A 27,642-nucleotide genomic window follows, 5' to 3' on the forward strand; every position below is an offset into this window, starting at 1 on the left:
GCAAAGAGTCAGATACGTCTTGGTAACTGAAAAGCAACAATAGCTTAAGCAGCAAAATCACCAATTAAATGCAAACAAATTTCAAAAACATGTTGCTAATTGGACAGTACAAAAGACATTTATTTACAGTATAGAAGCTGCAACAAGGTTGTGCCTTCTTCAACCTCAGTTGAGAACATGTACTCCAGGTGTCTCCAGTTTTCTGCTATGAGCATACATGCCCATGTTGATTAATGACCTTTATTTTTTTATTTTTTATTTTATTTTTTTAATTTTAGTTTTTTATTTTTTAAATTTTAAAATCTTTAATTCTTACATGAATTCACAAACATGAACCCCCCTCCCACCTCCCTCCGCATAACATCTTTCTGGGTCATCCCCATGCACCAGCCCCAAGCATGCTGCATCCTGCGTCAGACATAGACTGGCGATTCAATTCACATGATAGTATACATGTTAGAATGTCATTCTCCCAAATCATCCCACCCTCTCCCTCTCCCTCTGAGTCCAAAAGTCCGTTATACACATCTGTGTCTCTTTCCCTGTCTTGCATACAGGGTCGTCATTGCCATCTTCCTAAATTCCATATATATGTGTTAGTATACTGTATTGGTGTTTTTCTTTCTGGCTTACTTCACTCTGTATAATCGGCTCTAGTTTCATCCATCTCATCAGAACTGATTCAAATGAATTCTTTTTAACGGCTGAGTAATACTCCATTGTGTATATGTACCACAGCTTTCTTATCCATTCATCTGCTGATGGACATCTAGGTTGTTTCCATGTCCTGGCTATTATAAACAGTGCTGCGATGAACATTGGGGTACATGTGTCTCTTTCAATTCTGGTTTCCTCGGTGTGTATGCCCAGAAGTGGGATTGCTGGGTCATAAGGTAGTTCTATTTGCAATTTTTTAAGGAATCTCCACACTGTTCTCCATAGTGGCTGTACTAGTTTGCATTCCCACCAGCAGTGTAGGAGGGTTCCCTTTTCTCCACACCCTCTCCAGCATTTATTGCTTGCAGATTTTTGGATCGCAGCCATTCTGACTGGTGTGAAGTGGTACCTCATTGTGGTTTTGATTTGCATTTCTCTAATAATGAGTGATGTTGAGCATCTTTTCATGTGTTTGTTAGCCATCCGTATGTCTTCTTTGGAGAAATGTCTATTTAGTTCTTTGGCCCATTTTTTGATTGGGTCGTTTATTTTTCTGGAATTGAGCTGCATAAGTTGCTTGTATATTTTTGAGATTAGTTGTTTGTCAGTTGCTTCATTTGCTATTATTTTCTCCCATTCTGAAGGCTGTCTTTTCACCTTGCTTATAGTTTCCTTTGTTGTGCAGAAGCTTTTAATTTTAATTAGATCCCATTTGTTTATTTTTGCTTTTATTTCCAGAATTCTGGGAGGTGGATCATAGAGGATCCTGCTGTGATTTATGTCTGAGAGTGTTTTGCCTATGTTCTCCTCTAGGAGTTTTATAGTTTCTGATCTTACATTTAGATCTTTAATCCATTTTGAGTTTATTTTTGTGTGCGGTGTTAGAAAGTGATCTAGTTTCATTCTTTTACAAGTGGTTGACCAGTTTTCCCAGCACCACTTGTTAAAGAGATTGTCTTTACTCCATTGTATATTCTTGCCTCCTTTGTCAAAGATAAGGTGTCCATATGTGTGTGGATTTATCTCTGGGCTTTCTATTTTGTTCCATTGATCTATATGTCTGTCTTTGTGCCAGTACCATATTGTCTTGATGACTGTGGCTTTGTAGTAGAGCCTGAAGTCAGGCAAGTTGATTCCTCCAGTTCCATTCTTCTTTCTCAAGATTGCTTTGGATATTCGAGGTTTTTTGTATTTCCATACAAATCTTGAAATTATTTGTTCTAGTTCTGTGAAAAATGTGGCTGGTAGCTTGATAGGGATTGCATTGAATTTGTAAATTGCTTTGGGTAGTATACTCATTTTCACTATATTGATTCTTCCAATCCATGAACATGGTATATTTCTCCATCTATTAGTGTCCTCTTTGATTTCTTTCATCAGTGTTTTATAGTTTTCTATATATAGGTCTTTAGTTTCTTTAGGTAGATATATTCCTAAGTATTTTATTCTTTTCGTTGCAATGGTGAATGGAATTGTTTCCTAAGAAATATAGATTAATGACCTTTAGAAATTGCTTGGAAATACTGATTTTGGAGCTTGTGAGTAGATGAATGCACAAATACAGAATATGTGAATAATGAAGATTGACACTACCATTCTTTTGTTGGGGCTATTTGTTTTGTATCACTTGATGTAAAAGAATTAAACTGCTAGGAACATCAGAACAGACATCTTTGTGAAGATGTATCTTTTCATTTCTTAGGTAAATTTCTGGGAGCAGAATTGCTGTGTCCTAGTAGCTATATCCTTAGCTTTAAGAAACTGACAAAATTTTTCCTAATGGGTTTTGTTACTGTGCATTTCTTCCTACTTTTGAAGTGTCTGTTGGGCTCCTGTGGCCATAAACATCACTGTAGGGACATGTAGGGCCAATGAACCATGTCCTGAATTGAGGAGGTTGGCTTTGCAATAAGGGTTCTGAGACGAAACGTCTACCTACCTCACCTCCCTCAGATGTCCTCATGTGCCAGTAGCCTTGCTTCATATACTACAGTCTTGATAGGAGCTGACACATTTGGAGCTCAGAGGCTGAGAGGCAGTAGCTGAGACAGCAGTGTCTTGGGCAGCTGTCATCACAGTTCCCATGGGGATGAGGAACCCTGGGATGTTTCTTCCCTTCATAATGTAATTACTGTCTCCTTGTATGTTAGTATGATTACTGGGAAGGTCATATGGTGAACACGAGAATAAAAATTTCCTGCAACTTCCTGTGGAAATCTGTCTGGGTGACCCCAATATAATGTCATTTCAAGATTATAAATTGATACAACTTTTTGGAGGGTGATTGGAAAGCAGCTAAGAAATGTAATATGATTTAGAAGCTGTTACTGTACAAATGTACATGTTTCAGGTAAAGGTATTTATAGAGATATGCATGTGTATGATAGAAAATTTCTGTATGGACATAACAGAAATTAATCATAGTATTTAGATGTATAAGATGGTGAGGAGAATCGTACAATGGTGAGAGGGAATTTGTTTTCTATTCCTCTGTAAAACTTTATTTTCTTACCAGGAGTTGTTTTAAATGGAGTTGTTTTCAAGGTAATTATAAATATTTAAAATGTAATTTTGCTATCTTATTCAGCATCCCGGCTGTTCTCACTTTTATATACTATTAATATTTGTGGGAGTCAGTCCTGTATATTGCTCCTTCTGCCTGTACGTCTCACTTCAGGCAGGTCAGGAAGGTGCCCTGGTAGCATTTGGCACCTAAGGGAATATGTGAATGAGCCGCACAGTTGGACTGCATGCAGGGTCGAGAGCCTGAAAGGGTCTGTGGCATTCACAGGCTGTGGGGTTAGGGTGCATGGAAGTTTCTCTCTCATCTTTCCCTCTTCCCAGGTTCCCATAACTGTGGTCAGAGAGTACCTGGTAGGTGGAATGCAGAGATCACCAGGAAAAGATGGGGTTCCTGGGGATTGGGATGAAGGAAAACTTTTGATAGAGGCTATTTGGTGGCTGTTGGGTTTTGATATGTTTTAGAGCCAGTTGAGGTGTCTTCTGTTTGTGGGTCACTAGGCTCTGCAGGGCTGAATGGAATCAGAGAGACACAGAAGAGAGCAGGGTCTGGCAATTTTTTGACTGTTTTGATGACAACCAGGACTTGGGGTCTGAGGGGAGGCCAACTGGGTGCTGAGAAACTCCTTGCCTCAGAGATTTCAAGTTTGCCCGTTTAGAATTTTTCCATGTTCTAAACTTGATTAGCCTCGAGAGGAAAAGGGAAAAGTTTCTCTGACTCTCTTTTCACTACTTCTCTAGGGATTCTCTGAACTTAACAGATTTAGTTCCTCAGTGAATCGGTCTCCCTGGGGACAGAGAGGCAAAGGAAAAACAGAGAGAGAGACACAGAGAACCATGGTCAGGCTCTCACAGCACTTTTATCACTTTGATTTCCCCTAAGGTGCTGGTGCGAGGTGTTCCCTCTTTCCCTGAGAGTGGAGAGAGTGGTAGTTTGCTGTGGCCTGCAGACCTTGCCCAGCACTCGTCATGTGAGGGGGCACCTGGGCTGATCCCAGAGCCGTAGAACTTTGCAGTCCAGTCCTCTTCTCTGGAGGTGAGTGTCTGCCAGTGGTTTCCCTCTGTGAAGGAGTTAGCAGGAGAGGATTGGAATAAGAAGTTCTGGGCTTTGCTACCATGTAGAAGAAAGACACCTGGAACATGAAGAATGGATTAAGCGAGCTGCACGGTGAACCCATTTCCTTCAGAGCAGAAAGCACATTTTGCTGTTCTGAGTGCTGGTGACAGACAGAGCTCTCTGACATGACCTGAGACCCTGCTCTCTCATGCCTCCCTATTTCTTCTGTGTATGCTTCCTGTTCTGTAGGGGATCCCCAGGAAGAGAGGCCACAGATTGACCAGACACGTCCTCTGTAAAGAGTGAAAGAGAGTCCTATCCTGTAAGTAGAAGGAAAAGCAGGTGAATATGGATACTCTTTGTTCATTTGTTGACCTGTTTGTGATTCATTCACTGATTTATCTGCTGAGTAAACATTAAAAGAGGACAGGTTTACCCTGTTTCGTACTTTGTTCTTGGCACCAGAGATGTGACGATGAATGAAAAAGACAAGCTTCCTTGAGTTACTTCAATTTCAGCTTCTTATGAGCACTAATATCCGGAAAATACAGCCTAAAGAGAGTACAGAGTGTGAAGAGGCACATGTGTAGCTTTAGAGATTCTGGAAGTGCCCCAGGGTCATAGACGTTTGAGCAATGAGCTGTATGTGGTGAGGGAAGGAATCCAGTTAATCTCAGGAGCTCAGAGTGAGCCATTTTGATATTTTCTGACACCTTTCCTTACTTGTAGGACTCAGGAGACAATTGAGAACATAGGTGAGTAAATATTCTCTGGGGACTTCCCATACTGCCGCAGGTTCCTAGGTCCAAGGCTGGTTGAACACAGGGACATATTTCCCATTTGAAAGTCTCTTCTTGCTAGAACTAGAAATTTGAAGTCCCAGACAAGCAGAGCATGCTGCCTTGTATCATAGCTACTTGTAGTTCCTGGTTCCAGATTTTGCAGCAGGAATGGCAGTGATGGAAGTTGGCAAGGGGAGTGCCAGGGTCTTCACTTCACCTGTTCCCCTCCACTCTGCGGTCCCCTGGTGACAAGAGGACTCATCACCTCTGAGCTAGAAGTCACAGACTGGGAGCCAGTGAGGCTTCTCCTATTGAGGGGGCACATCCACTGTAATGAGCAGAAGAAAGTGACTTTTACCATAAGAGTAAGGAGGAAAAATTGGACAGTCAGCTCCAGGAAACTGGCTCCCGGAAGTCTGGAAAAGCCTCAATAGTTTGTCTCAAAATAGCTCTTATCTTATGACATCATCCTGAGTGGACCCCACCCCCCTGCCTGTCATGCTTCCCAGGCAGAATGATGATACAGATAACTAAATTGAAAACTTCAAAGTGAAGGTGAGGCAAATGAATCTGTGTTCAAAGGAAACAAGGAGAAGGAACCATGTCTCAGTGAGATTGACTAGGAATACTTTCTTGGAACTGTTAAAATGCAGCAGTTATTTCAGGGCATGGACATAACAGGCCCAGAAGACAGATTAGTTCACTCAGGATGGAAGGGGTCATGGTCTAAATGAGTATGTTGTGTCTAGGGAAGTTGATAAGGTGATCAAGGAAGGGTGCAGGCAGAATGTCTAGTGAATTGAGAGACAAGGGTGATTCCTGGGGTGGGTGTGATCTTACACATAAAGTGGTGTTGGTGATTATTTCTTACTTACCTGGACATGCCCACTTATCTTCATATATTATGCATGTAGTTCATAAAACACTTAATATCAACTTTTTATAGGGAACAGTGAAATGTGGACCCTGCTGCTCATTCTATGGAGCCTGAGAGCAGGAGGGGATATTTGTCAAACTGTGAATGTCTGCCGGGGTCCAGCCCTGGTGGATCCAGGGTGATTCGAAGGTGGGGATGGAGTCGGCGTCTTTGGAAAAATACATATTTAATCACAGATATAGAGAGATTAGAAATGGATAGTGTAGTAGGAAGATTAGTGGAGAAAAAGAGGCTGAATAACTTGGATTACGTGGAATAGCATCCATGCTCCAGATGGGAATTCAGCCAGAAAAACGGGAGCAAGAAAGAAGCGACATGGGGGAATCAGTCTTTCCAGAAACTGATCCGATTTCTTTATTTTTGGGTTTGCTTATATACCTTTTGTTACACATAGGGATGAATACAGAGTCACGCGGGAGTCAGCAGTCCTGACCTTTATCAAAATCAGGTGCTTCACATAAATGTATAAAAAAGGTACATCATCTTCTGGCCATGAGTGAGACCTGCTGACATTTTATGATCCTTTCTTTCCGATAACCAAAAAACTTATTTCTTCCAAGGGTGTTTTTTCTTAAACCAGGCACCACCCTCCAAATAAAGTTACATTCTTATAGGGTGAGGGTGTAGTGAGTTACAATCAAGAAAGGAATTTATTTAACCCAAGGTTAACATGATTAGTCTTAAAGGTTAATACTTATTTCTCCTATATGCTTAAAGGTTAATACTTATTTCTCCTATATGTTAGTTATATTCATTATAAGGGTAGGGAACATGGAGATTTAGCAGCAAACATCAGCCCAACAAATGAAAATCCTTTCACCAATGTTCCCCTTAAGATCTATTTAGTCTTAAGATATGATAAAGTTACATTTTTACATAGCAAGGACACAGTGATTTATAACAAAGTACAGTGATCTATTACAAAAGAGAAAATCCATTAACTCAAAAAGTCTAGTATTGCTAACATCAAAAACTACTATATTTCCTTTGCTATATTCCAAATACATTGATTTATATATTCCCAGGTGCCTAAGGATATGGAGGCCTGGCGGCAATCATTGACTCAACAATGAGAAAAGCCCTATGCTAATTAAGACTCTCAAAATACTCCAAAACTCTCTGTGCTGTTTATGGTTGAGAGGTAGTAAACAATCATGTGCCTAGTGGCAGCAGTATGGATAATCCTGTCACACAAGCTAGTCTGTCAGCAGAGAGGTTTGACCTGAGACATCCTTGTCCCACCCAGAGCAGGGAATTAGCAGCAATTATTGACACAACAAATGAAAAACCCTTCACCAATATAACTCCTAACCAACCCATTATACTAATAATTTCTAACTCCCCTAAAGAATTTGCCTTTAGTAAGTCTAAAACATCTCGTGCCTCTCAGATTTGGAGGCTGTAAACATGTGGCCAGGCGAACCTATACAGGTGGGCTAGATAACCTTCAGAGGAGTCCGTAAGCTGAAACACGCTTGTCACGCCCAAGAATTTTTATTGCCTTGGAGCTGCACGTTTACTCCTTCTCCAAGAGAAACGGTTATGGGGGACAGCTCCCCATAAAGTCAGAGGTGTAGGTGAGAGCATAAAACAGACTCTGGTTTTGGGGGTAGATGCTCAGGAACAGGGGGTTTCCTGAGGCTTGATCATGCCTTTGCATATGCCAAGCCTCCTTCCTCATGACCTTTGCCATGGGTAGAGTTCCTCACGCTGGCTCCCGGCAAATGTCTTTAGTGATTTGAAATTAATGGCATTTTGTCTTTCCTTTGCCCTCTAGATTTCAAAAACAGAAAAGCACACAGCTAAATGTTGAAAAATTACTCTAGCATCACTGAATTTTATCTCCTTGGCTTCCCTGGCTCTAAAGAACTACACAATATTCTATTTGCCACCTTCTTTTTCTTCTACTCTGTGACATTAATTGGAAACATGGTCATCATCTTGACAGTCTGTGTTGATAAACGTCTTCAGTCCCCCATGTATTTCTTCCTGGGTCACCTCTCTGTCCTAGAGATCCTGATCACATTTGTGGCCGTCCCTGTGATGCTCTGGGGTCTGCTTCTTCCTGGGATGCAGGCAGTATCTTTGAGTGCCTGTTGTGTACAATTGTATTTGTACTTGTCTTTGGGAACATCAGAGTTGTTACTAATAGGAGCGATGGCTGTGGACCGTTACGTGGCTGTCTGTAACCCCTTGAGATACACCATCATTATGAACAGCCGCACCTGTCTCTGGGTGGTAATTGTGTCCTGGGTATTTGGCTTCCTGTTTCAAATCTGGCCAGTCTATGCCACGTTTCATCTTACTTTCTGCAAATCAAATGTGCTAGACCATTTTTACTGTGACCGAGGGCAACTGCTCAAACTATCCTGTGATAACAGTCTTTTCACAGAGTTTATTCTGTTTTTAATGGCTGTTTTCATTATTGTTGGTTCGATGATCCCTACAGTTGTCTCCTACACCTGCATTGTATCCACCATCCTCAAGATCCCCTCAGGCTCCGGCCGCAGGAAAGCCTTCTCTACCTGTGCCTCCCACTTCACCTTTGTTGTCATCGGCTATGGCAGCTGCTTGTTCCTCTTTGTGAAACCCAAGCAAACGCAGGCCGCTGAGTACAACAGGGTAGCATCACTGATGGTTTTAGTGGTGAACCCTTTTCTGAACCCTTTTATCTTCACTCTCCGGAATGACAAATTCATAGAGGCCTTTCAAAATGTCATGAAACACTGCTATCAACTCCTGAGGGATTAGCTGTGTCCCGAGGATGGACTCATTACCTTGGGCCTGAGTAAGCTGAAAGCACTGATTAAAATCTGAAATAATCATTTTCATCTGCAAACTGTTTGTGATCTACAATTTAACTTTTAAATACTGACATTGCTTCAATTGATAAGTGAGTCATTCCTATATGGTAGATTGTTATTTTTTAAGTGCTTATATTCATTAATACATATTAAAATGCTCCTCACAAAATAAATGTAAGAACTGTAAATATACAAGTTATTAAAAAACACTGAGATGTTTGAAAGGGAAAAGCATTCAAAATGTTGTTCATTGTCTTACAGCTGACCTAAATGTTTGATTCTAGGTGCTGGGTCATCCTCGCCTGTATTGTTCTGTGATTTTCTGGTTTTCTCATTGCCGGAAGTTCCCTATATTACTTCCGTGAGTGATACCAAGTCCAGCTTCAGGGATCAACATTATTGAGGCTTCTGCTCCAAGGTTCAACAGTGATAGTGACTTCCCTGTAGATTCTCTCGACCAGCAATTGTGTCCATCCTCTCCTGGTACTTTCTTCCCTCCTTCCTCTCTGTAGCTCTCTTTCTGTGGTTCCAGGTCTTTGATTCATTTCTGGGCTCTTCTTTTCCTTTCCCCCTCACACACCCCAAGTTTACCACACTATTTTCCAGCCTCTCACAAATTTGTCCTTCTTCCTTTTCTCCAGCATTGCCAGTCTCATCATTCCTCTAATCATCACCCTGGCTCCTAACTGACCCCCTGTTTCTTATGTCATTAGCACAATTTTATCAGCATCTTTTTTTACAGTATCTTTGTAATAACAAAATATTGATAACTAATATCAATAGTGACTGGTTAAATAAATTATGTTTCCTCTGTATAATAAAATATCTAGCTATAGAAAGATTAAAGAAGCTCTTTCTTAAATAATTAGAAACAATCTTTGGTCTATATCGTAAAGAGAGAAAAGTAAAGTACATTGAATTTATTACTCATCCTTTTGTGTTAGGAAGGAATAGAAATGCATATAGATTCATATTTGCTTATATTTTCATATGAACGCCATCAGAAAAACCTAATAGATGGTTTACAGTTGGATTATAGTAGTGAGAATTGGCAGATAGAATGAGGAGGGAATCAAGACTTTTCACTCTATGCCCTTCAATATTCTTGTTATTTTATTATTACATATGTAATCATACATATGTATGCCTATGAAAAAGTTCATGAACGCGTTTCTCTTATATCTTAAGACATGCACTAATTCAATTTCTCACCCTTGTAAATTAGGATTGTATATTTTAAATGTGTGAGCTTTATCATATGTGAATTGTATCTTTGTAAAATCGGCAACAAAATTGTACGTTAGATGGTGGAAAAGTGAAATGGGAATGAAAGGAACTATCTGTTGGGAGAGTGCTGAAATTTTAAATAAGGTTGTTAGGAAAAGTTTGAAAGAGGTGAAGTAGTGAGTCATGTAGACATTAGTTAAAGAACATTCCAGGCATGCAAACAATAAGCAGAGAGATCCCAGGGAAGGCATAAGCAACATGCTGGAATGGAGTAAGCCAAGATGACTAAGAGAAAATGAAATCAGAGAGGTAATTGAGATTTAGGTCATGTAGAGCCTTGTAAGTCTTTTAAAGACGTTTGTTTTTTTTTAGGAGTGAAGGGGAAAACTATTGCAGGGTATTGAAGAATAGTGACAGAATCTGCCTAGTACTTTAACAAGATTATTCTGACTCCTGGGTAGGCAATCAGTTGAAGGACAGGAAGAAAGAAGGAGGGAGATCCATTAACTTTTGCTGTATAGGACACACACATAAAACTCCAGTGACGTACAACGGTAAGCTTTTATTTTCATGCATTAGGGTTTCAGCTTATCAAGGCTCGGCTTAGCTGGTGGCTCTGCTGATCAGAAGGGCTTATCTATGAGTCTAAGAATTGGATGGTAGTCAGCTGGTTTATGGCTGGCTCTCCATTGATGTTGCAGCTGGGCTATCTTTCCTCTTTCTGGGCCCAGCAGACTCACCTGGGCATGTTTTTCCTATAATGACGGCAGAACACAAGAAAGCCCAGGTGGAAACACTAGCGGCCTCTTAGGACCTGGGCTCAGATCTGGCATACTGAATCTTCAGTCTCATCGTATTGTTCAAAGCCAGTTACATGGAAAAGTACCCAGAATCAAAGTGTGGATAATATGCTGCTGCAGGACATGAGGCCAGGCAGAGGTTTTCCAAGATGTCCTTAATTCTCTTGGCTTGACTAAACTTAAGCTGGGCTTATTCCTGACTCTAGGCCCCTGGCATTTGTATTAGAACACTTGCAATTGTAAAATCTTTTTCTGTTCCTTTGAGATGTAAACTTTTTAAAAAACCTGCTGCCAGTTTTACATCCCAAGGAGGATTTTCTTGGGACTTGGGAGCCATACCTTTGAAACATAATCATCAAGGAAGAAAGTGCCCTTATTCCCAGTCTCTGTGGGAGGGGATGAGCCTGACTTTGATGGATACCAGATAGCAAGCACAGATGGACTCATCACAGAAAAACACCTTTTACAAACTCAGGAAAACTCAGTGTGCTCAACGTCTATTGATCAACCTCTCCCAGCTAAAGTCCTTCAGTACTTTTCCAGCAGTTCATGTCTATGGTTAAAAACTCTCCCACTCTGTGAGTGAAGATAGTGCAGGCATGGGTTCCCTTTCCTGTTGTGATAACCTTGAATAGTCTTCTGTGCCTGTTTAATGTTGTCCAGGGCAAGTTTTGCTTTGACAGGGATGAAGAGAGTGAATATTTTAGATGATTGTCTAACTAGCCTTCAGTTCAGTTCAGTTCAGTCACTCAGTCGTGCCCAACTCTTTGTGACCCCATGAATCACAGCATGCCAGGCCTCCCTGTCATAGACCTTTACAATAACCTAGGCAACAGGTGATAATCATTTGGATGAAGGTGATGGCAGTAAAGTCTGTTTCTAAAGACTATATTTTATATATAACTAATCTAATATAATATCATCTTACTTATATCAATCTATAGACAACAGCATTTGTTTGGATTTGATATGAAAAAAGAGATGAGTTAGTGACTATACATTTTTTTGGGGGGGATCTAAAAAACTAGAAGGATAAAATTGTATTAACTGAGATGAAATTCTGTTGACTGAGATGGCACCATGGAATGAGCCAGTTTGGGGGGAATATCAAGAGCTCAGTTATGAACAAACTAAGTGTGAGATGTCTAATATTAACTGTCTAAGAGAACATGTTGAGAAGACAGACATAAAGCCCTGGAGTTCAGGGAACTTCAGGCTGGATATATAAATTTGAGAGTGAATATTCAGTTCAGTTCAGTTCAGTTGCTCAGTCATGTCTGACTCTTTGCTACCCCATGGACTTCAGCACACTGGGCTTCCTTGTCCATCACCAATCCCGGGAGCTTGCTCAAACTCATGTCCATTGAGTCGGTGATGCCATCCAACCATCTCATCCTCTGTCGTCCCCTTCTCCTTCTGCCCTCAATCTTTCCCAGCATTAGGGTCTTTTCCAATGAGTCAGTTCTCATCAGGTGGCCAAAGCATTGGAACTTCAGCTTCAACATTAGTCCTTCCAATGAATATTCAGGACTGATTTCCTTTAGGATTGACTGGTTTGATCTTGTAGTCCAAGGGACTCTCAAGAGTCTTCTCCAGCACCACAGTTCATAAACATCAATTCTTCGGTGAACCCAGGGATGGAACCCAGGTCTCCTGCATTGCAGGTGAATTCTTTAACAGCTGAGCCACAAAGGAAGTCGAAGAATACTGGAGTGGGTAGCCTATCCCTTCTTCACTGGATCTTCCTGATCCAGGAATTGAACTGGTGTCTTCTGCACTGCAGGCGGATCTTTACCAACTGAGCTATCAGGGAAGCCCAAGAGTGAGTGTAGGTGGTATTTAAAGCTATGAGAATAACTGATTGGCCAAGGGATGAAGCACAGATAAAGAGAATAATAATGCCCTGAGTTTTCAATATTTAGGGAACAACTAATGAATAGGAGTCAGTGAGGGAGACTGGGTAATGGCCAGCACAATGGGAGGTAAACCAGAAGAGTCATGTCTTGATATACTATGTCGTATTGTCCTGAGAGGTCAAGTAGGATGACCACTGGATTTCACTATGTGTAGGTTATTGATGACTTTGATGATCTCACAAGAGAAGTTCTCATAACACTTTCTTGATAGCTCTAAAACTCAGGGAACATCATAAAAATCTTCTGTATCTTCAGCTGCTTCTTTGAATGTTACACGGGTCTTTGTGCTGTACTTGAAACATACTTCCTCTAAGGACACTGTGCACCCAGAGGTGCCCTGAAGTTATATGTACATAGAAGAAGATCTTGTATGTACCAAGGGTGGGAATGCCTTGTAAATGAAGCATTGTGATTGATTCAGTTCTTTGTACCTGCAGTTGAGAGACATTGACCATGAACTGTAGCTTTGGAGATATTCAAATACCTCTGCTGCCTCAGACTCATGGCTGGTAGTGAAGATGGTCTGAAGGAAGCTTGAGGACCCACTGCAGGAGACTTTGGTGAATCCTAAATTACCACGTCAGTCAGAGGTGAGGGGAAAGTAGAGGAGAGCTAAGACTTCTACTGCATTGTTACTTGGTCTGTGTTGCGAGAAACTCAGCGGGTAAAATAGGACTAACCAGAAGACAAAGGCTTCTGGAAGTAGGGGGTTGGCAGCAGGGACAATGGGCCTTCAGTCATCCATCCATCCATGTTGATTTGTCAACACTGAGGACAAGAGGATCAGTGACTTTACTCATGGGACCAGTAGGTCACACAGAGAGGAAGAGGAATTTGTGTGTAAGCCAGAGACAAGGAAAGCATGGCATTGATGTCCAGGGGGCCACAGAAATTTTGAGCCACCTTTCCCTGACTTGCACAGGTTTTTATTCCCATATTGTAAAGGAGTAAACAGGTTGTGAGAAATGGTGTCTTGCCTACATTCAGCTTCTTGCAAATTAAAGAGCAACTTCTTGGATGAAGATCTCAACTTCAAATCTTCCACAATGTGTGTCCCTCATTGTGTATTGCTGTTGGAATACACACACAGTGTGGATATTATTTCATATATATCTAAAAGAGTTTTGTGAGCCAGGTATTACTGCTTCATGTAATAGGTAAGGGAATCAAGGCACAGAATGAGTAAGAAATCCATATGGATTCACATATCATATTGGATGTACAACCAAAACTCTAATCCAATAATTTATTAAATTTCCATTGCTTTTTTTAAAAAAAATAATACCACTGCTTCCCAATAAGGCTACAATTACTTACCCTTCTAAGGATTCAGCAACCCTCCCCCCATTCTCCAGTGAGAGTGAAAGTCACTCAGTCATGTCTGACTCCTTGGGCCCCAATGGACTGTAGCCTGCCAGGTTCCTCTGTCCATGGAATTCTTCAGGCAAGAATACTGGAGTGGGTTGCCATTTCCTTCTCCAGGGAATCTTCCTGACCCAGGGATCAAACCTGGGTCTTGTATATTGCAGCTGGATTCTTTACTGTCTGAGCTACTAGGGAAGCCCATTCTCTAATAATGAACTTAAACCAAAGTCCACATATTTGCTCCCAGCTCCCCTCACCAACAGCCCCATCCCAGCTCCCTGTGGTTAGAACTTGTGCGGAAGTACCGCCTCATCTTGGGGAAAAATTGAGCCGCCCACCAGGGAAACCACTCAGTGTCTACATTTCCTGACTATGAAAGCCTGCGACTTATTCTTTCATAACACAGGAAGTGTGGCAACCTCAGTTCTCCCTTTGCCAAACAGAAGGGTTGTGGTTTTCCTTTTGCTGTCAGAATCCTGGGGCTTACCTTAGCTCAGAATTCTGTTCATTCTTTCCTTTACCACACTTTCAACCTCTGCCTTCCTTCCCTGTAGCACTTGCTTGTCACTGACACCATCAGAGAGCTTGTATCTCCACTGAGTTCTAATATCATTCCAACATCCACTCCACCAAGATGCAAATTGCTGGGCTGGCCAAAAATTCGTTTGGGATAAACTCTGAATGAAAACTTTTTGGCCAGTTCAATGCTTCTAATAACCTCCTTCATGCAAGTTCTAACACATAATGTATTAACCTCATTTTTAAACATTGTAAGTGGCCCTTCCCCAAATTGGGAAGCCTAGGAATATAGAAACAGAGCTTAGTGTTGTAATAAAATATAAAACTGTCATCAATTTAATTCGACATACATAAAGTGATGTTCACAATCATTGTAGTACATTTTTATTAGACATAAATGGTGATCTCTTTACTCGAGTGACTATAATTTCTAGTAGTTTTATGCAAACTTCCTTCATGGCTTCAGTCAGTCAGTTCAGTCACTCAGTTGTGTCTGACTCTTTGCGACCCTATGGACTGCAGCACGCCAGGCTTCCCTGTCCATCACCAACTCCTGGAGCTTGTTCAAACCCATGTCCATTGAGTCAGTGATGCCATCCAATCATCTCATCCTCTGTTGTCCCCTTCTCCTCCTGCCTTCAATCTTTCCCAGCATCAGGGTCTTTTCCAATGACTCTGTTCTAATGGCTTAATTCTTGTTAAATTAAAACACATACGTATTTCTTTTCTCTTTTCCACGTACTGAGAAGGGTCTGTAGCTGATGTCTTCCTGCAAGTACAGAGGACAGATAGGATGCCCACAAGACTTTTCTACCTTTCTCTTGCCTTTCTTTCAGTATGGCCAGATGAGCTCTTTTTCCTCCTGCGTATGGCTTTCCTGTGTCCCTGGAGTTCCCTTTCTACCAAATGCCCACAACTTGGCTCCATCCAATGTCTCCTTGAGCAGTCCTCCTCTTTTTCTAGTCTGTGGTCAGCTGGACCAGTCCTGGGTCAGGGTGGTACCAACCAGTGCTGGCATCTTTGGGGCGAGTAGATTGTACCTGGCAGCGTCATCTCTCTAGAACTGCAGGCAGGAATACATTATGACTATTGGGACCCGAGGAACTATACCAAACTATTAATAAATACTCAACAAACAGGTCATCAAAACCCATTCAAATGGAGATTCAGGCCAAGACCAAGGAAATATTTAGCTTATTTCTTTAGGACTTTGCTGAAGAACAGAGATTCAGTTTTCTGAAGTGTGGTCATCTTGCGTGTTAGGTAGTCTTCAGAGAGGTTTCCTAGCAGATTCCTGCCCTGCCCAGCTCCCTCTCCATTCCCATGAACAGTGCTGTCTCTGGTCCTAGCTTAGCTCTCAAGACCATTCCTAGGCCTGGCCTCAAAGCAGATTGAAGAGGGCCTCTGCTGTCCCTCCCCAGGTAGGCTGGAGGGTATGAGAACAGGGGTCTCTTGGGAACAAAAGTGAGCTCCAGAAGCTGAGTTTATCCCTCTTCCACTCTTGCTATTCTTTAAATAACGTTCACACCTGCTCAGTCTGCAGTTTCTCCCTGGTAGTATGGTCATCTGCTCCGAGGACAAAACAAAGCCTGTTGATCAGTCAGAAATCCTTGGTTCTATAGAAGCAGACCTCATCTCTGTATCAACCAGTTGTCTCCATCAAACTGAGTCTGTCTCCTGGTGATATTAATAGTATCCAGTCCTCCAAGGTGGAATGCAGAAGCTGATTTCCCCCAATAGCCAAGGACCTCTACTAGTAGACAGATGGATAAAGAGATCATTTGATCAGTTGACCCATGTAGATCCAAAGCCATGGGTGTGTCTCTCACAGGAAATAGGGTCTTGGGGGGTTGCTGATTCAGAATGAGGAGTTTGCCTCAGCTGTGTGTCTGTAAGTATATTTGTGGAGGGCCTGGTGCTTTGGCACTGAGGAGCTATTAGGGGGTTCTCCAGTGACCTGTGGAAGACAGATGTAAGAATTTGATGTTTTGTATTTCCCAGATCAGTCCCAATTGCCAATATGATCATTCGCTATCTCTGCTGTATATTTGTTGTTCTTGTCAGAGGCCAACAGAGAACTTCATCATTGGGCCTTCTTCTCACAGATCCAGCGGTAGGTGATGTTACATGAAGCAGCATCATATGTCTTTGTTAGGCCTATGGTCACGCAGTGGAAATTCTGAATCGGATTGGTAACGCTAGTTGAGAAAAGAAAGCATGGTTAAGGCCTGTCTTTTCAGCCTGCCTTTTCCTGGTTCTGGTACCCCCTCAGCATCCCCAAGGAGAAGGAAATGGCAACCCACTCCAGTATTCTTGCCTGGAGAGTCCCAGGGACAGAGGAGCCTGGTGGGCTTCCATCTATGGGGTCGCACAGAGTCGGACACAACTGAAGTGACTTAGCAGCAGCAGCAGCAACAACCCCAAATCCAGCTCAAAAACTGATGCTTTCCTGTCAGCTCTCCTGTGAGCTTTTATGGACTCGTTGTCTTGGATTAACTGACTCTGTTTGGTTAGAAACACCTCATGGGTTATTTGTTCTCTTTTTTCCCAGACATAATGTTTCAGTGCTGGAGGTCCTGTGTTTTCAACAGGAGGCCCAAGAGGAGAAGGCGGAAGGAGATTTCTCTTCCTTTCCTGGACACCAGCTGGCTTTATGAAAAACCTGGTTGGTCTTTTCATACCTCTTTTAACTGTCTTTCAGTCTGACAGGAAATAGTCTGGTTTCATGGGAAGGTCATAAGTTTTGCAGCCAAGTGGATGCAGGGTTGAACTGCAGCTCTCCCACACCCTGGCTTTGTGATATTCAACACATTTCTAAGTCTCTCATCCTCAATTCAGCTGTCTGTTAAGGGGGAATCAATAAAGGCTTTTCCTAATAGCATCATTGCGAATACTACCAGGAATGATGTATAAAGTGTTTAGCAAGGGCCTGAATGAATGTTCACTTACTCCTCTCTGTGAGCAGCTGGTTATAGTTTGGGGGACTGACTTGCTTTCTATCTGACTCACTGTTTTCATAGGTCCACTGGGAAGTCATGTTCCCCACCATGGCTATGGCCATGGAATAGTACATAGGACATAGATCTTGGGAGTTAAAGTTTAATAACTTTAAGGCATAGACAACTTGTTTATAATAACCTTTCTTTAGACAGAGAAGCCACATCTGGGGAACTTGTAAGAACTTAGTTGAAAAAATGTGATCTCAGGGTTAAAAGATACTTATGAGATGTATTAAACATGATATGTATGTGGATTTGTTTGGATCTTGATTTGAACAAAATAATTTGTTGAATGAACAGTCCTCTCTACTCAGAAATATTTGATATTTTCCATAATAAAAAATTTACCCCAAAAATGTGTCTCTGGGAATAAGTGGGTTGGAATAAAGGAGAGGAAGAGAACATGCAGCTAAGTCTCAGCCTTTGCGCTGTTCGAGGATAAACCCACTGAGTCTTGGATCTAGTCTCTAGAGGCAGCTAAGATCCCAGAAAAATGTGAGATGTCCACGTACATGTTGTTAAACTCAGCGTTGTTGATCCAGCGCCACTTTTTCTCTACAGGCTGGTATAATAAGCCAATAAAATACTTCTCAGCACCAGTTATGTCCTGGAGAAATTTCTAGAAATTAAAAAGAGATAAAACAATCAGCAAAAAGTTATTTTCTGTTGCTTCATGCGCCAGTGGGTTCATGATTATATCTGGTTCTGGGAACAAGTAAAGGACTCCAGGGCTGGCTATTCCTGGCACTGCCCACCAGCCCTAGAGAAGTGATTCTCATTTTACCCAGAGCATCAAAATCATGCTGTGGACTTGTTAAAACATAGATTGCTGGGCTCTGGTTTAAGGGTCTGGTGTAAGGGACCAAGAATTTGCATGATGAAAGTGAAGGTGGAGAGTGAAAAAGTTGGCCTAAAGCTCAACATTCAGAAAACAAAGATCATGGCATCTGGTCCCATCACTTCATGGGAATAGATGGGGAAACAGTGGAAACAGTGTCAGACTTTATTTTTGGGGCTCCACTCTCACTGCAGATGGTGACTGCAGCCATGAAATTAAAAGATGCTTACTCCTTGGAAGAAAAGTTATGACCAACCTAGATAGCATATTCAAAAGCAGAGACATTACTTTGCCAACAAAGGTCCATCTAGTCAAGGCTATGGTTTTTCCTGTGGTCAAGTATGGATGTGAGAGTTGGACTGTGAAGAAGGCTGAGCGCCGAAGAATTGATGCTTTTGAACTGTGGTGTTGGAGAAGACTCTTGAGAGTCCCTTGGACTGCAAGGAGATCCAACCAGTCCATTCTGAAGGAGATCAGCCCTGGGATTTCTTTGGAAGGAATGATGCTAAAGCTGAAACTCCAGTACTTTGGTCACCTCATGCGAAGAGTTGACTCATTGGAAAAGACTCTGATGCTGGGAGGGATTGGGGGCAGGAGGAGAAGGGGACGACCGAGGATGAGATGGCTGGATGGCATCACTGACTCGATGGACGTGAGTCTGAGTGAACTCTGGGAGTTGGTGATGGACAGGGAGGCCTGGCGTGCTGCGATTCATGGGGTCACAAAGAGTCGGACACAACTGAGCGACTGAACTGAACTGAACCAATTCCCAGGTGATGCTGATGCACTGAGAATGAAGGAGGAGGGGACTATACTATCTAAAAAAGGGTAATTTAAAATGCAACTTTCTTTGATCTACTCTGCATAAGAATGTTTTCATTGCCAGAAGTTTTACATTCCAAATAAGATTGGATCATCTTGGAGAAGGAAACAGCAATCCACTCCAGTATTCTTGCCTGGAGAATCCTGTGGACAGAGAAGCCTGGTGGCCTGCCATCTATGGGGTCGCAGCGAGTCAGACATGACTGAAGCGACTTAGCAGCAGCAATAGCAAGACTGGATTAAGAAAATTCCTTGAATACTTGGCAAGGGAAAACAGGGAGATTTGAAAGTGTGTTGCCAAAGCTGATAATGCCACAAGAAATAATCAGTTGCCAACAAAATTCTGTCTAGTCAAGGCTATGGTTTTTCCAGTAGTCATGTATGGATGTGAGAGTTGGACTATAAAGAAAGCTGAGTGCTGAAGAATTGATGCTTTTGAACTGTGGTGTTGGAGAAGACTTTTGAGAGTCCCTTAGACTGCAAGGAGATCCAACATGTCCATCCTAAAGGAGATCAGCCCTGGGTGTTCATTGGAAGGACTGACACTGAAGCTAAAACTCCAATAGTTTGGCCACCTGATGCAAAGAACTGACTCATTGGAGAAGACCCTGATGCTGGGAAAGATTGGGGGCAGGAAGAGAAGGGGATGACATGGTTGGATGGCATCAATGACTCAAAAGACATGAGTTTGAGTAAACTCCGGGAGTTGGTGATGGACAGGGAGGCCTGGCATGCTGCGGTCCATGAGATCACAAAAAGTCGGGCACGACTAAGCGACTGAACTGAACTGAACTGATTGAGTGCCTGCTAAAATGACAGTGACCTTAGACATCTTACTTTCTGCATTAAATTAATGGGTCACAAATCACTGTGGCCAGAAACCTGGGAGTCCCCTGGACTCTCCTGTATTCTTCACATTCCTCCCATTATCAGTGGCTATCCAAGCCCACTTAAGTATTCTCTCCATCCCCATGATTACTGCCTTTATTGCTCCTTTCCTAATATTTTTCTTCCCTGAAATAATTATTTTTAAAGCTTGATTACCAGATTTACTCATTTAGTAAACTCTTTTTTGAGTATCTGTTGTGTGCCAGGCATTGTATTAGGTTGGAGATACAGAAATAAATTTGCTTCTTTAAAAAAAATTTATGATCTAAAATGGGTTGGCAAGATATGGGCAGTGGGTCAAATTCAGACTGGAGCAAATTTTTATAAACAAGGTTTTAATGGAACAAGCCATGGCAATTTGTTGCAGATTGTGTATAGCTGCTTTTGAACTATGATGGCACTATTAAGTAGTTGTGACAGAGGACATTTGACCTGAAAAGTGTAAAATATACACCATCTATGTTTTAAAAAAGTGTTTGCTGACCCATGGTCTAAAACAAGGGTTCTTAACCCTTCTATCTCTTGCTGGAAGCAGGGATGGCTTCTACACGGATCTATAAAACCACTGGAATTTTATTAAAAATATTGTGCTTATGTAATGTTTCTGGAAAGAGAGGAATAGATTTCATCACCATTTCTAAAACCTCAGTTATCCCAACATGTTGAAAGTCTGCAGATCTAAATAAGAGAAGATAGACGAGTTGACCAGCATAGTAGGGCATCCCAGGTATAGTACTTTTAGGAAATATGTATTAGATATGGACCAGGAGGGCTTCCCCCACGGCTCAGAGGTAAAGAATCCACCTTCAATGCAGGAGCCACAGGAAATGCGGGTTGGATCCTTGGGTCAGGAAGATCCCCTGGAGGAGGGCATGGCAACCCACTCTGGTATTCTTGCCTGGAGAGTCCCATGGACAGAGGGGCCTGGTGGGCTACAGTCCATGGGGTCTCATAGAGTCAGATGTGACTGAAGCAACTTAGCATGCACGCATGCCCAGGGAGAAAGGAGGAAGTGAATAATTATACCTGGATTTCGGAGTCTATATAATAAAGACTGTAGATGAGGTAATATGTGAGATGAATTTGGGGAGATAGTTACTGTAAGGCAAGTGCTAGGAGCGGGGTGTGTGTGTCGGGGGGTGGGGTGGTCAGGGTTGGACTTCCTGGAACAGGAAGCATTAGATCACAGGCAGACTGCAGAGTGTGCGTGCGTGCTCAGTCACTTCAGTTGTGTCCGACTTTTTGTGACCGACCCCATGGACCGTAGCCCGTCAGGCTCCTCTGTCCATTGGATTCTCCAGGCGAGAATACTGGAGTAGGTTTCCATTTCCTCCTTCAGGGGATCTTCCCAACCCAGGGATGAAGCCCGCTCCTCTTCATTTCCTGCATTGGCGGGCAGGTTCTTTACCACTAGCGCCACAGGCTGGAGCATCTGTGGAACTACAAGATGCTGAATTCGGTTGGTGCAAAAATAGGAGGGAGGTGGGTTCAGAGACAGGATTGGAGAGAAGGCAGAGGCTGGACCATACAAGGCTTACATGCCATGTTAGGGAAACTGGACTTTAACTCACTTCGTTTTGGAAAATGGCACAGATAGTTTAGAGCCTTAGAGCAATTAGTGAGTCAGATCTGTGGAGGAGAGGTAAGAAGTGGCAAAACTAGGGGCGGGGCAAGGAGAGAAATTAGAAGAATCCCAAAGAAACCCAGGGGAGAGCTGAATGATTTGCTGTGGAGATAGCAGGGAAAGAACTTGGTTAGCAGCTAATTTAGGAGGAAAGCGAAAAGGCAAAGTCCCAGAAAACTGTCGGTGTTCCATTTCAGTTGACATGATGACTCACCAGTATTTGGGATACAAGAGGAGGAGCAGTTGGAGTAAAATACATTTGATTTCATTTCAAGCATGGTATGTTTGTGGTGGTTTTGAGACATCAAAGTGGAATGTGATACACTTCCTGGTCTAGGGAAGGGAACTGAAGATATGGATATGAGAGTCATTAGCAAGCCATTGGTGTGATGAGCTTTCTCTGGGCTTAGCATGAGTGTAAGCGTAATTGGCAGAGAATGCCAAGGATGGCTTTTGAGATGCATCAACCCTTAAGGGTTTAGTAGAGGAACAGAGGTTATGGACTTCCTTTCTCATTCTCCTCTTTTCTTCTTTCCTTTTTCTCTTTTCTGCACTCTGTCTTGCTTTTGCTTTTCTACTTTAAGGCACTTTTCTCTTCCCACTTGAGTCCTTAGCCCTAGAGGAGCTGTATCATCACCATCCCTGCTCACTGTTGGGCACCTACTACTGAGATTCACAGAGATGCTCTCATAAACTCTTCAGCACCAGGAACTTTTTAGAGGAAGTGGGAAGGGAAGACAGGAAAGAAGCTAGAATGCTGTGGCAGCACAATGTCTGCTGCTGCTGAGTCGCTTCAGTCGTGTCTGACTCTGCGACGCCGTAGACAGCAGCCCACCAGGCTGCCCTGTCCCTGGGGTTCTCCAGGCAGGAACACTGGAGTGGGGTGCCATTTCCTTCTCCAATGCAGTGCTCAGCAAATACTTAGGGTTTGAAGGAGAGGCAACTGTAAATAAAATTATGGCCTAAAATTTAGTCTCTCAGTTTTGTCCGACTCTTTGCAACCCCCTGGGCTGTAGCTCACCAGGCTCCTCTGTCCATGGGGATTCTCCAAGCAAGAATACTGGAGTGGGTTGCCATTTCCTCCTCCAGGGGATCTTCCCAATCCAGGGACTGAACCCGCAGCTCTTGTCTGTCTCCTGTATCAGTAAGCAGATTCTTTACCACTAGCAAGCACCACCTGGGAAGACCTAAAATTGATTAGAGTGTGGGTTTTGGACTTAGAGAGATCTCAATTCAATTCCATGTGCTATCATTTATTAGGTATATGACCTTGATCAAATTATTTTCCTGTGCCCAAATTTTTTATATTTAAATTTTATTCCATTTATTTAAGCACAAAAATTCACTTCTTAAAATCTAATTTTTATTGGCGTATAGGTGGTTTCCTAGTTTTCCCATATATAAAATATGAAGAACTATAACTCCTCAGAATTGTTATTATGATAAAAAGAGATAATAAAGCTTTTTTTAATATAGTGTAAGCTATTTTTACTCTCATAATTGCACACTGCAACCCCAATTCTATGACTTGATTCTTTGTTTTGCATATTACTTTGTTATTTTAAAACTTCCTTACTTATTAGGCTGATTGGGATCAAACATTAATGGCTCACCTCTGTGAAGAATTCCATAGTTTTAAAAGCTTTATACACATCAGCTCATTTAGTCATTCCCTGTGTTTTAAATGTCCTGGCCCCTCCCCAACACACTGCTCATGGGAGAGACCACAGAGTGTGGACTTCATTAGCTTAGATGGGTCCGAGGAACACACCCCACTGCTATTGAGAAGAGCCTCCCACCCCGTGTCCATCCCACCCCCACCCATCCCCTGCTCCACAAATCAAATTGCCCCATCAACTCGACTCCACCCACTGAGGCCGGGGAAGGGGATGCTGCTTTTCTCTACCATTCCATGGGCTCACCAGTTTCTCTGGCGTGTTGACAATGGCCAACGTGGATCCTTTTTCTTTGCAAAAGTTCATGCTCTTGTTCCAAGACAATTCCGATTTGGACAAGAAAAAACATCTTCCTTGATGAAAATCCCACCCCTTGGGGCAGACTACAGAAATCCAAGAAAAGAGAGGATGAGATTAGTGAGATTTTGGATGTGCACCTTGGGAGTGAATCATAAGACACTAGGATGTGGGTTTCTTTATAATTATTATGCCAATACAATTCTCTTCAATCCAGGAAGAAATTTCATCCACTTTAGCCCCAGTTTCCCTGTCTGTAACATGAAGGGAATGATGATAAGGTCATTATGGCCCCACTGAGTCAAGCAGTTTCATAAGAAAGGAGACAATGGGAAAAGTCTCTAAGAATTCACTAACTAAGAACCCGGAGGTGGAGAGGGCTAAAAGTATGCACTGTACCTGTTCCATAGCTCTCTGTTGGAGTGAAGCTGACAGTGCCATTCCCCAAAATCTGTGGAACTGAAATGAAAAGAAAACCTGAAGATAGCTGGATGATGGATGTGATGCACAAATGTCACAGCAAATGTCCAGAATGGACAGTGGAATTAACAAGGGACTCTTTGCCTCTCTGTGTTGGAATTTTTCAGATTTTTTTCCCTTTGGAACGTCCATCCAACTACTACTATTATTTGACCTGCCTCGGGTCCTATTTTATGTCTCCTTTTTGGTGTCTCATATATACCTTTGACGGGCTTCCCAGGTGGCTCTAGTGGTAAAGAACCCGCCTGATAATGCAGGAGACGTAAGAGATGCGAGTTCGATCCCTGGATTTGGAAGATGCTCCGGAGGAGGGCACGGCAAGCCACTCTAGTATTCTTGCCTAGAGAATCCCCGTGGACAGAGGAGCCTGTGGGCTACAATCCATAGCGTTGCAAAGGGTTGGACACGACTGAAATGACTTGGCACACACTCACATATACTTTTGACAGTGTGAAATGCCAAGAAAAAGAGCGTGAGAAAGGAAGAGGAATAGATGCATTTAGTACCAGAAAGGAAACCTCCCTGTTCTTTCTCATCTATACCTTTTACAGTGTTTTCCCCAAAGAGCTGTTTGGAGCGCTTCTCTCCAGGCTCCACAGAGCACCTTTGCTGCTCTTCCCACTGCTGGTGCCTTAAACCCTATGTGAAAACCCATAGTCCTGATGGGCAGCTCTTGACTCTCTCTCATCAGCAATTATCAGCTCTAAGGACTGTGCTAACTGGAACAAGATTCAGAACTAGAGGATGTTGGCAGGCAAGGAGGCAGATGGACATTCTAGAGGTTTCTCTTTTGTTTTTTGGCTATGCCACATGGCATGTGGGATCTTATTTCCTTGACCAGGGGTTGAATCCATGCCCCCACTCTTTGTCCGACTCTTTGTGACCCCATGAGTCGCAGCATGCCAGGCCTCCCTGTCCATCTAGTTATATACAAATCATCCTCACTCCCAAGAGGAAAACAGGATCTGAAATTTCATCAAGTCTAGTCTTGGTTTCTCATCTCTAAAAGAAAATTAATTGGAAGGTCTTTGTTTTTCTGGGTGTGCTGCATTTATTTTATTTTTCCAGCTTTATTGAGATATCATTGACGCATAACATTGTGTAAGTTTAAATATACAACATGATGATCTCATACATGTACTTATTCCAAAATTATCAACACAATAAGGTTGGTTAACTCCTCCATCACCTCGCATAATCATCTTTTTTTGTGTGTTGGGAGAACATTGAGCATCTATTCTTCTAGCAACTTCCTTGTATACAATACACTGTTAGTACTTACAGTCACTTTGTTGTACATAGGAGTTTTGGAGCTCATTCATCTTATAACAATTATCAGCTCTTTATGAACTCATTCTACAGAAGAATGTCTAGGAGAAGGAGGCTTTGAGAAAGGTCTCTAAGACTTAAGCACAGAAGAACCTGGAGAGGGGAGAGCAGGTTATTTTCATGTACATTACCTGTTCCAGAGCTCTCTGTGGGAATGAAGATGATATTATTTTCGCCAAAAATCTGTGGGACTGCAAAGAAAATCAGCTGTTGACTCAGCCTCAAAGGTGGCTGTGCAGTGAGTGTTACAGACAGACGTTACTGTGGGACATAGCGCCTGTCAGTGGGACAGGTTGAGCTCGCTGGCTCGGGTCAGCCAAGATGGGCATGTGTTTCCTGTGGGCATATTCACTCATTCTCATCCTGCTCTCTTATGTGGTAGAAACTGCACCTTGAGATTGGGCCATATGGTCGATACCTCTTACCCAACTGTTGCCTCCAAATCACATTTCCTTCCTCATTTATCTTCCCCACAGGCTTCTGAGGCTGGAGAATATTTCACTTGCTGCAACTGTGGTAAAATCTTTTGATATGAGGCCTCTTTTTCTGAACATTTGGATGAATTAGTCTCTGTGTACATAAAGGAAAATATCTTGCCCAGTAAAACCCCATTAACCCTTAATGTAGCTCCAGGTGGCACTCGTGGTAAAGGACCTACCTGCTAATGCAAGAGACTTAAAAGACTGGGTTCAATTCCTGGGTTGGGAAGATCCCTGGAGGAGGGCATTAGAGAGGAAACCCACTCCAATATTCTTGCTGGAGAATCCCCATGGACAGAGGAGCCTGGTGGGTCATAGTCCATGGGGTTGCAAAGAGTCAGACACAACTGAAGTAACTTAGCATGTCCCACAGCTTATCATTGGGTTGGACTGGAGTTGTATTTTCAAATTAGCAACTATAACAAGCACTGTAGAGTACTTCAGCTCAGATTACCCAATGAATACTCTAGTGGCAAAAATTTTGTGTGGAAGTCTAATTATCAGACACCACTCTGTTTTGTATCTCCAAGGTAGACCAAGGTACCCTGCTCACTCTGTGTGTCTGGGAATGAGAAGGGCCATCAATTGCCCTCAGCTGGAAAGTCTTGAGCATTTAACATTTATATTCAATCCTGCATCCTAAGGGAAAGGGCAAGAAGAGTACAATCTGAGTTCAGTAAGAGGTTGATCAGATACTCACAATAAAGCAGAAATAAGGTCATTCCGACAATCTTAAGCACCACTACTATAAGCCCAGAGATTATCATATGCCAGTTCATGATGCAGGAGATGAGGCTGCCTGTGGGCATGAGAGCAGAATATCACCATCAGAATCTGGGACAAGGCTTCTTTCCAGCGGGGGATGTGCCGGACTCTCAGAGCACCCCTTAGGGGCTGGGAAGCCAGGCATGACATTGATAGGTGCAAGGAGGAGACCCAGCACCCAGCACCCAGAAGACAGGGAGGAGCTTGTGCTCCTTGGGAACCTCTGAACTGGGTGTGCTGCCTCTCCTCTGCCATCCCTAGCTCTCAGCCTCAATCCTGTTCCCATCTGTGGCTCTTAAACTCTGTCTGATGAATAAATCCTCTCCTGGACTTTGAGAACCCTTAACCTTGAAATGATCCTTGCTCCCCAGGCCTTTCATCTGTAGTCTTGGCCATATGGTCAAAGCTCTCAGAAGTCACTGTCTTCAGAAAACTATGCCAGGAGTCCGACAGACGGGACAAGTGTCCCTGAGGTCCTTGGCTTGGGAGCAGAGCCAACAATCTGTATAGAGAGGACACGCAGAGACTTACCTGATGTCCCCCTGGAAGGCTGGTCTGGTCTGCAGGTGGGGATCTTTCCCAGTGCCCTTGTGCTTGGTGTGGCGGGTAGAGGCCCTTCCAGTGAGAACAGGCTCCTTGTGTGTGGTCAGTGTCCTTCCTTCCTTACGTAGTCTCTGTCTCACCAGCATCCCTGAGCAAACACTTCTTCCTGTTCAGTGTTCTTGGCCAAGGAGCAGGAGGGGCTAGGAGGGGAAGGGAGTAGCCTCTGAAAGAGGAAGGTCTCCGCCAAAGGGGTTCTCATAGAGGGGAATGATTGCAGGATTATTTAGGAAATGGAATATCTTAATACCGACTTGTTCT

General features: G+C 42.8%; 2 protein-coding genes across 5 annotated transcripts; one reads left to right on the plus strand and one right to left on the minus strand.

Annotated features, from left to right (window-relative positions):
• Positions 1-7,759: 7,759 nt before the first annotated feature.
• LOC138439747 (olfactory receptor 9A1-like) lies at positions 7,760-8,704 on the plus strand. The gene has a single exon (XM_069588841.1). It carries the CDS (start codon positions 7,760-7,762, stop codon positions 8,702-8,704), a length of 945 nt encoding a protein of 314 aa, XP_069444942.1.
• A 6,193-nt stretch (positions 8,705-14,897) lies between these two features.
• CLEC5A (C-type lectin domain containing 5A) lies at positions 14,898-27,642 on the minus strand. 4 transcript variants are annotated; one of them, XR_011256511.1, is made up of 8 exons: positions 27,313-27,516; positions 26,717-26,815; positions 25,669-25,728; positions 24,128-24,187; positions 23,678-23,814; positions 22,777-22,891; positions 18,096-18,202; positions 14,898-16,782 (listed from the first exon to the last, which is right to left on the minus strand). XR_011256511.1 is itself a non-coding variant. In XM_069587002.1 (7 exons), the coding sequence occupies exons 2-7, from the start codon at positions 26,793-26,795 to the stop codon at positions 16,668-16,670; spliced, it is 558 nt and encodes a 185-aa protein (XP_069443103.1). In that variant the 5' UTR covers positions 26,796-26,815; positions 27,313-27,642; the 3' UTR covers positions 14,898-16,667. The 4 variants fall into 4 exon arrangements, 3 of the variants coding, with proteins under 3 accessions (XP_069443103.1, XP_069443104.1, XP_069443105.1); XM_069587002.1 differs by lacking the exon at positions 22,777-22,891 and having other exon boundaries at positions 27,313-27,642; XM_069587003.1 differs by lacking the exons at positions 22,777-22,891; positions 25,669-25,728 and adding an exon at positions 25,491-25,630 and having other exon boundaries at positions 27,313-27,509.

The sequence above is a fragment of the Ovis canadensis genome, chromosome 4 (genome assembly GCF_042477335.2).
Source record: "Ovis canadensis isolate MfBH-ARS-UI-01 breed Bighorn chromosome 4, ARS-UI_OviCan_v2, whole genome shotgun sequence".
Taxonomy (NCBI): domain Eukaryota; kingdom Metazoa; phylum Chordata; class Mammalia; order Artiodactyla; family Bovidae; genus Ovis; species Ovis canadensis.